We start from the raw sequence: 14,761 nt of genomic DNA on the forward strand, positions 1-14,761 counted from the left end.
AATTAAATCAGGAGTTGCACCAATTTCAAGATATTGTGCACGATAAAAATACCTTCTACAAGGTCATCTGTACATGACTAGACCCAGTGAAGACTCAGATGGACTTTGTTTTCAGACCTGCATATGAAGAGCATTGAGGTGTGACCTACACACCATCTGAAACTAGGGAGTGGAGTAACTTCCCAAGGTTCATTGGGCTGGATTTGTGTTAGCCACAGTAGAGCAGTAATTTAAAAAAAATGGCCTCATCCTGTGTCAAAGAACTGGCTGCCAGTTGAGAGGGAACTGCACCAGATACTGTGGGAGTTTTGCTTTTGAGAGACCTCAACACTTAGAGTCTCTCCGGAAAGCCCAGAAGCTGTAGGAGAGACCTACAGATGGTTTCCAACTACCTATAATAAAGTAGGACTAAGTACTATCTTTGGTCCTCTGAAGGACCAGGAGAAGGTGTCAAGATTCCTTCAAAAGACAGGACTTTGGCAGCTATGAATTATTGATTGTGTGCACTGACAGCCACAACTTCTTGACTTTCTCTGCTGGAAGGGTTTGGGAACTAGAAATGTAATTAATGGGAATTAGTGGATATGTGACATCTGCCGATCTTCACCATTTAGAGGTGTTGGAACTGGAGAGTAACACCAGTGGAGCCTCAGCTCGTTACACTGATGCAAACCTTTAACCTGGATCTGCATCTGGCTCTGCATTTCCAGGTCATTATGCTCTATTTATGCAGAATAACAGGCATTGGATTTCACTGCCTGCTACTCCTGTTTTTGGAATTTGATTTGGAAATCTATGTGAAATGCTGAGCAGTGTCAAAACAGCATGACAGCCACTCAGCATGTCCCTGCACCTATAGGGGAATATGAGAGCCACTCAGCATGTTCCTGCACCTATAGGGGAATATTCACATAGCTACTCCGCTGTGGCTCTACTGTGGGCCTAGAGATAATATATTCCACTGTACTGGTGGGATGTGGTTAATCTGCCCAAAGTATAACAAACACCTGAATCCAAAGGTAAAACCTGGGACCAGAACAAAAAGAAAATTCACTCCAGCAGCAATGTGACATGGGCATCTACAAAATCCAACTTTGTCCCAGTCAAGGCATTTGGCACAAAACTGTAGACTTCAGCAGGAGCCAGGTCTCGGAATATGTGACTTTCTGTGAATCTTCAGGGCTACAGCACCATGCCTTACCCTGCTGGAGGAGTTTGACTTAAAACAAAAGCCTCTTCAGTGATTTGTCAGCCCACCTGATCAGCTGATTCACTGTCCTTTGATCCACAGGCAAAACACTCCTCCCCATATTGTGGAATCTCTGCTTTCTTGCCAAGCCTTCACTGAGGCTGCAGTTGTACAAAAAGTAGAACAGTTTGCATGGGGTGTGCCATGTTGTTTGAGCCCCGCTCAGATGCTATTTTATTTTTCAAAAACAAAACCCTGAAACAAGAGTTTTTTTACTGACAAACAAATTAAATTGGCCACGAGGTCCTAGGAGGTGTATCCCAATGTCCAGGGGTTATTTGTACTGGTTCTTGTCTGAGATCACCACAGTTTTGTGAGGTCCTGAACATACAAAAAGTGTGATGGAAGAGCAGCCCAAAATAGAATTTAACCTCTGAATTATGTGGACCGGTAGCTCTCTGGTGGATGGGCCAATGGACACAGTCTTCAGATGGCAAGCCAGCTACTGCCCGACATTCAGCCTAAAAACAAGTGGGGGAAATGAGATTGGTGGGCTAGGAGCATTGCCATTTTACCCCAGTCTCTGATTCCACCAAATTAAAACTTCTGAACAGTGCAAACTGCTAGATTACCTGGCCCATCATGGGCATCTAAACTCAAGACTAATTGCCCAGTCGAATTACACTTCAGTTACCAGAGAATGTAGAAGATACCTGAATAGCACAGTAGATTTGTTGCGGGGGAGTATTTTTGTTATTTGCTCTTTTGAAGTTTCAGCCATGTCAAATGAGTGCAGAAGATCATGTGGATACATTAGACTGGTACTAGTGAAAAACTATCTTAGGGGCTATTCGGAAATAAGACATTTTGCTCCGTTCCTGAAATGGGACACCCCGTTGTAACTTGAACCCATTGAGGAATCTTTCCTGAAGGCTTGTAGACTTTTTACATCAAGGAAGAGAACTAATTTAACTTTTAAAAGTTGACATAATAGTTCACATTTAGATCAAGTTAATATTTTAAAAGCTGTGACAAGATGCTAAGCTTTTCTGAAAAAGATTTCACCTCCTACGACTTACCTTACTTAGTATTTTTTCATGCTTAAACGTTTTGCCATGAAATCAGGGCAGGCATAATGACTTATCTGGCCTAGCAAAGCTGTTGTCAGCAACAGCTTCCAGCCGTGACCTACTAAAGGCTTTGACTTCAAGTATGTGTTGTCTCAAATAGGAAAACATTTTACTCTGATTAAACACAAATGTTTACTTCACCATTGTCCATCATGGGGGGAGACACAAAGAGTGCTTAGTTCCCAATGTATTGCACCACATATTCTAAAATTGTTTTACATTCTCATTGTTTGTAACGTAGAACTTTTTGTCTTGTTTATAATTCACAATACCAACATCTGTTGTTCTATATTTTATTCTTATTTTTCATAAATTGTTACTTTTTTTCTAATTTGGTATGTTAAATCCATTGGGCTCAGTGTCTCATTCTCATTCCTAAATCATGGATGTGCAATTTGCACTCTGTCTTGTTTGCCAATAGAAATGCAAGTTGTGATGCAATCTGTGTACTAATACTGCTTTTATTTGTTCTATGTATGGTCTTGCACCATATCCAGTAAGAAAGTCTGGAAGTTGGTACTTATTTCAAATGTCTTATAAGCCTTGGATCTCTTGAGAAGAATTTAGTTTCATTTCCGTTTGTGCATATAGAGGTTCTAGTGTGGAAAAAGCTCAGGTACAACATGTTAGACATTCATTCTCCCATGTTTGTAAGGCCTGTTGCTTCTCGTTGGCCATCTACCTCCACATCATAATGTACACTGTTTCCCGTCGAAGATTTTTGTGTGATAGCATAATATATTGTGGGCATTGTAGTCTTGTACTACTCTTATTGAACTATTTACACTAACACACAGAAGAGCAAGGATTTGTAATGAAAGATTCAGGACTGGAGACAGTGTAAATAATGACCTGGAATGAAGTTATCACCCTAATTGCAACCAACTTCCTCAAAATGTTGAGTACAATAATTTAACCTGATAATCACATGACCTCCATCAATATTATGTACATACATTCCTCCCACATTCCCCTTTCATTGTTTTGCCTTTGGCAATATCATAGGTAAAAGAGAAACACATGAGATGCCATGAAAGATATGTTCATGGTTCAGGCCACTAACACTAAACTAGCACAGAAAAAACTGTGGGGGGATGCTTAACATATAAAGCAAAAACTACATTTTAACAATCTTAGCTAGAGGAAGAGCTATAATATTGAAAACATCTGACACTCTGAAATGCCTTGTAAGTCCTTAGATATGGGAGTTGGAATACTAGGGATTTTTCTATATCGGTAACCTACAAATGTAGCTCCTTTATCAACATTTGTAGGGCACAATTTGCAGGCTCAGCATTCACAAGCAGATCCTGAACAAGTGCTAGTTCCAGTGCTTATACAGCCCTAATATAAAAAAAAATGGTAAGTAAAAACCATAGGATTGTTTTGCACAGAGGGCCTCCAAGTGACACCACAGATATTAAGAGGTAAGCCAGAAATGTGAAACTATCAGATACACAGTGACATCTTTGATGTCTCCTGGTCTGTCTCTGTGGACCACCACTATACTAGGTGGCATTATATGATAAATAAGTAATTTGTTTCATCTTCTATTGTTAAGCAATTTCTGGGGGCAAACCTAGCTAAAATTGAGAAATGAAAAAAAAGAAATAAAGACAATAACATTTTCGATCCTTGTAGTAAAATAAATGACAAATTAACAATGAGCCCCTGCTTTAGCGGGTGAGTATGGAAGAGGTATGCCAGATAAGAAGGGTCTGCTTTCAGTCTCTTTACTGGGGGATGTGCATCATACTTTTAAAATCAGCAGTGTTAGACTACTGAAGATAATTGAACAAATATGTAGTGCCAGGCTATAATCTGTAAAGATTACCTGCCATATTTAGTCAACATGTATAGTACATTATTTTCCCACGGTTTGTAACCCTGAGAGATGTTTAGTAGCTGACGCAGCACAATTCTCTTCCCAGTTCATAAAAGTTGTTGTTTACCTTCCCTACAGCCACCGGATAATTGCTTCGCATGATGTTGATAACGCATTCTTTGCAAATGTTCTTTGGAACAGCTTGAGTAAGAACAATGGGGCATATTACAAAGCATAAGCGATAATTATCGCTATGCTTGGTTAGCGGCAATAATTTTATTGCCGTGCTTCAACGATTTTTATCGCTTAGGAGGCTTGCTATTATCAAGGTTTATCTCCTAAGTGATAAAAATCGTCCGAAATGCATGAATATCGCTGAAAAGTCAGCGATATTCATACATTACCGAGCTAATGCTCTTAGCCATGTTATCCACCTACCATTGGATAACATGGCTAAAAACTGCTCAGGGCAGGCGTTATTTTTTTGGAGATATTCGCCCTTAGCGCGAATATTTCCAAAAATTGGTAATCGGAGATAGCGATGTTAGCGACTGTTTTCAGTCACTAACATCTTGGCACGCCCACTTTGCATGTCATTAGCGATAATTATCGCTGACATGCAATGTGGCCCCTAAATGCCCGCTATCACCTACAAGCTGTCCCTAACTGGTGTTAGCGACAGCTTGGTAATAGGGCGATGAAATTATCGCCGCATTAGCAGGAAAAAGTCCCGCTAATGCGGCGATAATGGCCCTTGGTAATATGCCCCAATGTCCTACCTTATTCTCAGGTAGGATCTCAACACACTTTGAGCTAAACCTTGTATTACTCCTCCTGGGTTTTGAAAATATCGAAAACTATTTGCCCTATAACATTTGACAATATTATACAACTATGTTCATTTTCTTACTGATGTAATTTGATTGTCGTACTTCTATTTTTTCAGCATTCAATCGCCTTTTATCGAGTTTTGTTATTTATAAAAAAGTCAAATAAAATACATTAGTATTTAAAATATGGTATCACACTGCAATTATCATGGGTGATTGAGCAATCATGCAGTACGATGTACTGTGCCTTTTTCATCCAAAGCCCCATGTGGTATTCAGCTATAACTCACCAAAATATATCCTTGAAGCCTGGATTTTTTCATGGATGCAATCTTATAGCACTTTCAATGTTAATCACATTCACTTTCCTCAACAAATGTGTGTCACATCATTTTTGCATGACACCAGTAATGTTTCTGCTCATACACTAATGAACTGCACAGGTCACTGAGGGGCTTATTAATTAGAGGTTTGCGTACTTTTTTTGATGATCCGGCGGCACAAACCTTTCAACCACGTCTATGAGGCCATGCAAAGCCACTTTGCATAAATTTGCCTGGCCTCATAGATATGGAGTAAGACAAGGCAGCACAAGTATCTGCATTGCCTTGCACTTTGCCAGGGAGGCTTTCCATGTGCTCTGGGTTGGGTTTCCCGCGCAACACCCTTGGATTTTGACTCTGCCACAGATTTACTTAAACACGTAAACCTGGGGCAGTACCAAAACCTTATACCTCCCCAGAGCAGGCATAACATAGAGAAATATGTGTATTGCTCCTTGTTCTTTCCTCTTTCTATGTGTGCTGCATTTTGCAGCACATATAGAAAGAGGAAAACACCTCCCCAGACTATTTCTATGCAGGAAGGTGCTCCTTCCTGCACAAAACAATCCTGCATGTAACACAGACACCCACTCATCATGGTGCAAGGATGCCTGCGTTGGTGCTAGGCAGCAAATTGTGCGCCAGCACAGGGGAAAAGGACAAATGCACCGTAATTCAGAAATGCAGTGCCTTCCTGCTCTTTCACATTGGCACAAGGCAGTGCTGTCTAGAAGACTTGTGTCGCTGCCCTATGTCAAGTTCCCAACAACGAGGCCCTGAGGTTTTTTCCTTTATTCCAACCTAATGATGGGAGGTTATATTGCAAAGACAATTTAGGGCCTCATTCATTCAGGATTGGTGCCCATTCTTTTGTGTTGTCTAACATTGGTAAATGCAATGCATTATTGACAGGTATTCTCAAATATGGTTTCTTCCACTCAGATCTGTGCTGCATTCTGCTCTTAGGCTCACTTCTATCTTTGAGAAGTCCACACATATTTAATTTTACACAGCTTTCCTATTGAAACCCCATTCAAATGTATGGTTGCCTTTGTTACAAACAAGTACTAAATGTTACGTCAAATATAATTTCTTGGGTAGCTACAACACCTTGGAGGTAAATGTAGTACACACAGTAAGTTCGTAGAGAGATTCACCAGGAAATCCCACACTTTGAGCAATACTTTTGATTACTCCTCCTAGGTTTTGAAATTCTCTGATACTCCTATTTTTCTCTAATGCTTATAACCTTCACAAATAAGCAGATAATATTTGTTTGAAAAGTATTTCCCCTAAACATTTGGCAATATTGCACTACTATGTTAATTTTCTTACTGATGTAATTTGATTGTTGTAGTTCGATTTTTTCATCATTCAATCGCCCTTTATCAAGGTTTGTTCTTTATAGAAACGTCAAATAAAATACATTAAAAAATTGAAAAATTGCATCACACTTTAAATTCCCAGGACTTAGTCAGCAATCATGCAGTACGATGTACTGTGCCTTTTCATCAAAAGCATTTTTGTGGTGTTCAGATATAACTCCTGAAAATATATCCTTGAAGCCTTAATTATTTCAGTTACCCGTTTGGGATTTGGGATCCAAGCCACAATAGAATAGAATCCATAAAGGATAAGTGAATTGCAGTTTCTTTAAACCCTAAAACTCTGAACTTTGGGAAATTAGAGCCCGGCTCTGACGAAATATGCCATTTGAACAATGTACGGAAAACATGCTGCACTAAAAGCAGACACAATTGTTGTCAAACATCAATCCAAAAATAGGCCAGGAATGTTCTTCTAATCATCTTTTGGATGTAGTCTCTGATAGGAAAAGTATTTTTTGAGATTCTGTTCGCTGTCCTTGCGCAACTTGGGATGGTCACAAGAGTAAAGATCCTGCTTATCTTCCATGAACAATACTTTATCCCCTTATCTATGAATTATAGATTCATAATAACTTGCAACATTGTCATTTCTAATAGTAACTAAGAAATTGGGTGCCTGAAAGAATTTCTTTATGTAGTTCTTGCTAATACTGTCCCAACATCCAGTGCAATGTTTGGTTTCGGAATACTCACCTATGATCATTTGTTTTATGGCAACCAACAGCAAAAATAGTATATGTAAACAATTTACAATTCAAGAAAATACGAATATACATTTTTATGGACACTTGTAAGCTGGAAATACAGGCACTCGTAACTCAGTAGCACGGAGGGTGTAGAGTATCCAATAGCAGATGCTTTGATTTCTCTTTTATTGTTCCTCTGGTATTCTACAGGACAAAAATAAGTTCGTTTTTTTTGTTGTAGAATAATTTCAGCATGAAAAAACAAGGAGCCTTCACGTGGTATGAATAAATAAAACCCCAGCACTCTGCAAACACACAGATTAATATATTATTCAGAGACCATACCAAAGTTTAATGAGCATCCTACAGAAGAAACAGAAGGCTGTATTGCAATGCAATTCATAGCAGTCAAACCATTAGGATGAAACCTGTGTTTTACAAATAAATGTGCACAATATTAAATCACAAATTAAAAAGTAACGTTCTAAGGAAAATAAACAAAAAATTGTTGTTGGTGACACAGCACATATACTGTAAGATAGAAATTGTCTTGCATGAGGACCATAGTATGCCTACTCAGAGGGTATATCACATATAAGCAATTTACATAATTTTAAAGTGATTTTTGCATATACAGGAGTTGCAAAATTAGGTAAAACACGTGAAATATAGAACACACAAAAAAGATGTATTTATAAGTGTCCATACATTGAACAGGGATCAGCCTAAATCAGCTTATGCCAGCGTTGGACAAGACATGAACCGAGCCGTAACAAGGAAATATATTAAAAAAATATAATCAGAGGGACAGGAACTTCTTTGCTTTTTTTCCTTAAATAAACTATTGGCGTGTCATCCTGCTGTTGTTTTGAAGTGTTGCCATATTTTTTTTCAAAAGTAAATTGATGTTTGGTTGGTATTAGCATTTGGTTGGGATTTGCAAGTTTGTTTCGCTTCTTGTGTGTTGGCCTTAGGTTGCCACCACTGCACTGTGATGTGTTTTTTCCACCTTTTTGAAGAAAAGGACAGTAGTTCCACGTTGAAGTCCGAGAAAGTGAATGACATGCAGGCCAATCCCTGAGGGATACACAATGTACGATGGATCTACTTGAAGACAGAAAATCAAACAGATCCTGCTGTAACAAAGAGATCCTAGAAGGTCACGCCAGTCTCCTTGAATAGAAAGATCAGTGGAATCTGAAGGGCAATGACTTTGAGAGAACATGTGGCATCTCCCTTTTGTACTTCAAAAAGAGGGTGCTCCTGGTGTGGCGATTTAGAGTACATTGGGTGCAGGGTGTTGGTTGGATGTTAGGGTCAACTTTGTTGTCCACTCCTTGGGTTTTACAGGCGATTTGCCCTTTGCTTTAAGAAGAGAAAGTGATAGTGGAAAAAGTCAGCACTTTAGATTAAAGCAAAGCACCCGTCACAAAGCCACACACAAGAAGCAGGACAGAAAGTCCATGGCTTGTAGCTATCCTCGCACCTGCGGAAGAAGTTATAAGATATTCGCTCATCTTGCAGATTTCCAAGTCTCCTTATAAGGTTGATTCAAACACATACAATTATATATTTAATTAGTTGGCCAGCTTGGCTCTGTTGCCCATGATTTTCTTGGCATGCACTGCAAACGACAACACATACAAAGCATTTCAGTCCCCACAAGGGTTTTATTGCTATCTGTCCATTAAAATGTAATTCCAAATTGCCATTTTACCAAGCAGAAAAAAATATTTGTACTTTTTTTTTACTATATCACCCATCTCAAACTTTAAAAAAAATGTGGTAATCTTCACTGATACTTTTTCACTCCAGTTTGCAAACAATATGAATGCCTGACATTCTACTAATTCTAAATAACCCGCATGTAATAACAGGTTAGCATCATTATTAACCTGATGGACACTAAAGTGAAATTTCCATAACATTGTTTATTTTTTTTATATCAGAAATCTAATTATTGCATGCCTTTAATACATATAGCTTTGGTGCTGGTAGATACCCCCTGCTGGATATATTGTTTTGAGGTACATGGCGACCATAGTTCTTCTCCATTTAAAACATTAAAAATGAAAGGCGAATAAAATGCAGCTGTTTGAAATAGTACATACGCAACAGTCTTGTACAGCGCTATTTTACACCAATTATTAAACGTTAATTTGAAGATGTGCTTACCTCATATATTCACTTTGGCACGGGCATAATATCCAGTAAGTTTTTCATACATCTATATTTTCAGTGAAAAACAAGCATGTCATCTATTGCTGTCTATAACAACAATATATGGACACATATAATATTTGGTGTCATTAGAAATTTCATCGTCATCTCTACCTTATACAGTGCATTACTTCTTTGAGAGCTCTGCTATAATATAGAAAATTTCTGTTAATAAAAAAGTGGTTGGACTACCTAATATTCAGCAGAGATGGACAGTTTTTGCTGAGTGGCGGCAATTTGTCACCAACCATAAGTAGACATTGCATGAGGCTGATTGGTATAAAATGTCTTTTGCACTAGTCTGTCATTAAAAATGTTGTTTAAGAAACAACTGGAAAAACACACACAAAGCCTCATTCAAATATTGAATTAATTGGATCATACTTATTATAGGTGCAGACAATATTTAATTCGCCTCAAACAAACCACCTTGACAGGATCATAGATACACTCTATCTTAGATAGTCCCCTTAGCACTATTTCCATTACACTCTCTAATACAGTCGGTGGATTTTTTTTCCTACTTCCACTTTTGTGTCACGATAAACTAATGCTTAATTTTAATCACACATGGGAAAGTAATGCGTACATGTGAAACTCAGCTCTACCTCTATTTATTTTCAAATATAATGTCGAAATTTCAACCGATATACATATCTTCAGGCCAACTATTGTTTTGTTTTGTATTGCTTTGTATTACTATCATTTTGTAATATTATCATGTGTTTATCGATTTGCAATTTGACTTCATCATTCTGCGCTTCAATATTGCTGTGTCATATCACCAACTAGAAGCTAATCTGTATCTTTTCTTTTTTCTTTTTGTACACTGCTTGTTCTCTGAAAATTAATAAAATCCCTTTGAAATAAAAAAAAGAAAATGTTGTTTACGCAGTCTCTCTGATTTAAAAGTCATTAAAAAATGGACAGGCATCCTGAAAAGAATTGGCCAGAACCAGTGCAAAACTACCCACCACTAGCGCAATGTATCAGTGCCAAGGGACCACACCATAAAGATTTGGAAATCAGTCTTGATTAATTAGTTTAGAACACAAGCAATTATGTCCTTTGTGGTAGATGGGCCCCTTGTCGCAGTAGAAGGAAACTCATACCTTGTTTTGTCACCTTGAATTAAAACCTCAGTCTATACTCGCCTCCCCATAGATCATATCTGAGAGTACTGAACAAGAGGTAGGTTGATGATATATAAAACATCATCAAATTTTATATTTAAATATGTATTTTGAATCTGTCAAAATATTTCTAATGCTCAGTAGTTGCATGAAAGCATCTTTTGGAAAAGCCTCCCACATGAAAACATGATATGTTCTCAACAAGAATGTACACCTGCATCAGTTGTCAATTGCAATTGCCAGCCTGGAATCAAGCAAAAGAGGAATTTAGTGGCAAATACTAAAATTATCCTGCAGGTGTACAAAGGGGTATCTATATCACAAAGGTTTTGCACATCTAAGCTGAACTTGAATAAAGTTTCATCCACTCTCAGATCCAGAGTCTCAAACCAGGATCAACGGAAATTCATACTTAAAGATTGAGCTTAATGCTATGGAAAGTCCTCTGGCTTATAAGATAGGCATAGCATTATGGTCAACGTTAAGGTCAGACCAGGAACACTCAGGAGACAGGGACAGCCATGAAAAGTTTACTGGACTCCCAGAAAACTGAAATGTTTTGGGGTTTTAACAAACATTTTTTATGGTGCTTTTGGTCGTAGCAATTATATGTAAGCGTAAAGTATTTCTGCAAACGTCAGGAACATGTGTGTTCTAATAATGGAGAGGGGGTAATGAAAAATGTCAAAAATATGCAAGGGAACATGGCTCTTCACAGAAAAAATAGTTTCAAATTAATAAAATATTCCTTCGAAGAGCTGAATGCTAATGTACAAATCTACTGACTTATACACACAGATATTGCACAGGAGTTATTTTAGCAGTGGAAAAGTATACATACAGATCTATATGTTTTCTTGATTTCCATCCACACTACAGTGGATTTATGTGAATCTTCATCAAGTTAGGAGTCTCAACAAATTTTAGTTTTAAGTCAATGAATAGTAGATTTCCAGCTTTTTACTTTTGTGAATTTTGCACACATTGCATTTTTAAAGACCAAATACTCTAATCAATACTAACAAATTAGACAACACGCCTCACTTTGAGAAATGGACTACTGCCAAGTAAATGAAGCTAGAACAGTGACCTGCTGGAACTAGTCACCTTCATGAAGATGGCTTAAATTATTAGTGTAGACAACAAAGAGATATCCTGTCTGTACAACATGGATTAAAACAGTTACTTTTCACAACTGGAAGATAAAAATTTACATTTTGCAAGCTGCAGTTTGACAGGCAATTGGTACTGAATAACAAGAGTACCGGGTGCTATCTCAAACCCTATACGGTATTTTCACTTGCACTGAGTACCGGAAGTGCAGTGTAGATTTGGATGTGCATAATTATGACATAAATTCTCTTTTTGAACATGAATGTTGCCTAATTTGTTCTTCAGAGTCTGCTTTGAATTGCAGAATCATGCAATTGTACTATTTTATTTATTTATTTATTTATATGCTTGTGTAGCGCTAAAATCGACCCGCAAAGGGGTATCTCTGCGCTTAGGCGGGACATGTGGTAGATGTAAGGGCTAGGCAAGCTAACAAGTATTGAAAAGAGCAGTTTTAAGCACCTTCCTGAACTGTTAGTGGTCTGTGCATTGTCTCAAAGGTAGGGGCAGCTCGTTCCAGTAGCAAGGTCCACGGTGTGAGAGGGCCTTTCCTCCTAGTCTTGCTCTTTTAACCCGTTGTACCATCAGCATATGTTAAGTGCTCGAGCAAAGAGATCTCAGAGGAACATAAGGCTTCAATTTCTCAGAAAGATAAGAAGGGCCTGAGTCATACAATGCCTTATGGATGATGCAGCAGATTTTGAATTTGACCCTTTGGCGGATGGGAAGCCAGTGTAGTTTAATCAAAAGAGGGCGAGAGGGGGTTCTTGGGGGAGCGTTAAGAACCAATTGCGTTGCCGAGTTCTGAACCACCTGTAATCTGGCCAGTGAAGCTTCGTTGGTAGAGACAAGCAGGCCGTTACAATAGTCAAGGCGACTCAATATAAGTGCCTACACGAGGGTTCTACGGGAGGAATCAGGGAGTTGAGGGAACGTAAGGAGTAATAGGCCCATAACATGGAAACAAGAGCTCGCAGTTTGAGCTGTATGCCTCTTCAATGTAAGTGCCTGATCTAGCCGTATCTCCAAACTTTTTACCACTGTTTTGGGCACAGGAAGGGGGCCTAAATCTGTTGGCCACCAGTCTGGTATCCCAAGAGGGGTGCCTCTCCGAAGAGCAAAATTTCTGTCTTTCCTACATTACACTGGAGGAAATTATACATCATCCAGTGTGAAATACCTCTCATTCCATTGGAGAAGGCCGCCCGAACTTCTGGTGTGAGTTTGTTGAATGGGAAGAGTAATTGGGTATCATCCGCATATGATATGGGGATAAACCCATGTGATCTCAGGAGGTTGGCCAATGGAGCAACGTAGATATTAAATAATGTAGGGCTCAGACAGGAGCCCTGGGGTACTCCCTTGGTCAGTTTTGTGGGAGCCGATTGATGTGGTCCTAGATTAACAACCTGAGATTGGTCAGATAGGAAGCTCTTCATCCATTGGTTTCTCTTAATCCGATCTCTTCCAGTCTTTTAATCATGATGTTGTGGGAGACTGTATCGAACGCTGCGGACAGGTCCAACAGCACCAGAATCATAGAAAGGCCATTATCTAGGGTCCTCATGATGTTGTCTGTGACAGCTAGTAATGCTGATTCGGTGATGAATTTGGGCCTGAAACCGGACTGGGAAGGGTCTAAACATCCAGTTTGTTCCACAAAATTGGAGAGATGGGAGTTTACATGTTTTTCCAAGAGCTTGCTGGTAAATGGTAGGAGTGAGATAGGGCGTAGATTAGAGAGTTCTGTCCATGGAAGTTTGGTGTTTTTGCGAATCGGCCTGACCTGGGAGATTTTCCACTCTAATGGTACGTGCCCTTCTTTTAGGGAGAGTTTTATAAGGCACTGCGTGGTGGGAACCAGATTTTTGGCCAGGGGCAAAGATGCATCCATGCATCTTGTGGTGCTGGAGTCATGCTTAAAAAGCCTTATGTGCACCTGATAGATAGAAAACAATAAATGTGATATAAATGTAATAAATAAAAAAATAAAAAAGTCTTACCTAATTTGGGGATAACTTTACTAGAAATGACACAAAGCAGATGCAAGCATCGTAGAAATATTGGTTCTTCAGTCATACCCATTATCTATTTATACAGAAGAAACATAACATCATTGTTGTATTATGGTTGCGTTAATTTATTGATAGATCCTGGTGATAAATGCTAAACCAAAATAGCAAAGACACTAGAACCTTGATAGCCATTGCTGCATCGTATGAATTTTAAAGCATACACCACAGGTTGAAATCTTTCATTCAGGAGTACAAAATAATTTCTCTGCACCTATTAAATTATTTCACAGGTATGTCATTAATATAATTAAATAAGGAGTTTAAGAACACCACTATGTGTTAATTTGTATAAGTGTGCAATATCAATTGCTCAAAAAAAGTTACACCATAATTTTCATGTGCTTCAAATATTGTTATAGTATTTAAACCATATCAATCCCTTTATAGAAGAAGGCTTAAGTAATGTTCTAAGTTAGGTGAATTTGTCGTAACAACATTAACGTTTTGAACTAAAAACACAGAAATTCACAAGCTATACTTAGCAGCAAAACTATAACTTGAGCCCCACCATGCACTGCTCACTCATATGTGTCCTATGACCTCACATACAGCAGGAGCTGGCATTGTCCCACCCGCAGGGAGCAGCACCTAATACTACTCCCTCCAGGCAGGAGCAATATTTTGGTATTTTCCCTGCCCGCTTCACAGTGGGTAGGGCAACAGATCAAAAGCCCGCTACAGCAGGTTGGAGCATTTTAAAACCTTCCCCCCACTGGAAGCAGACTTGGTGTTTGCTCCTGCTTGCTATGAGATTTGAAAATACTCCTGCCAAACAGGAGTAACTCTGGTTTTTATGCCTGCACTGTTGCTGTTAGGAAATCTGCTATGTCCTGGGATGGGCTCCTTAGG

The 14,761-nt window shown here is 38.8% G+C and overlaps 1 protein-coding gene across 4 annotated transcripts in view; it reads right to left on the reverse strand.

Annotated features, from left to right (window-relative positions):
• Positions 1-7,586: 7,586 nt before the first annotated feature.
• Positions 7,587-14,761, reverse strand: part of VSTM2A (V-set and transmembrane domain containing 2A) — a 111,795-nt gene continuing 104,620 nt past the window's right edge. Inside the window, exon 5 of one of the 4 annotated variants that reach the window (XM_086965213.1) lies at positions 7,587-8,995. In XM_086965213.1, the coding sequence (XP_086821339.1) occupies positions 8,949-8,995 (47 nt within the window). In that variant the 3' untranslated portion in view covers positions 7,587-8,948. Of the gene's footprint in view, positions 8,996-13,885; positions 13,926-14,761 lie in introns of those variants that run through there. The other 3 variants (XM_086965210.1, XM_086965211.1, XM_086965214.1) reach the window with 3 other exon arrangements.

This window comes from Lissotriton vulgaris, chromosome 4_1 (assembly GCF_964263255.1).
Source record: "Lissotriton vulgaris chromosome 4_1, aLisVul1.2, whole genome shotgun sequence".
NCBI lineage: Eukaryota > Metazoa > Chordata > Amphibia > Caudata > Salamandridae > Lissotriton > Lissotriton vulgaris.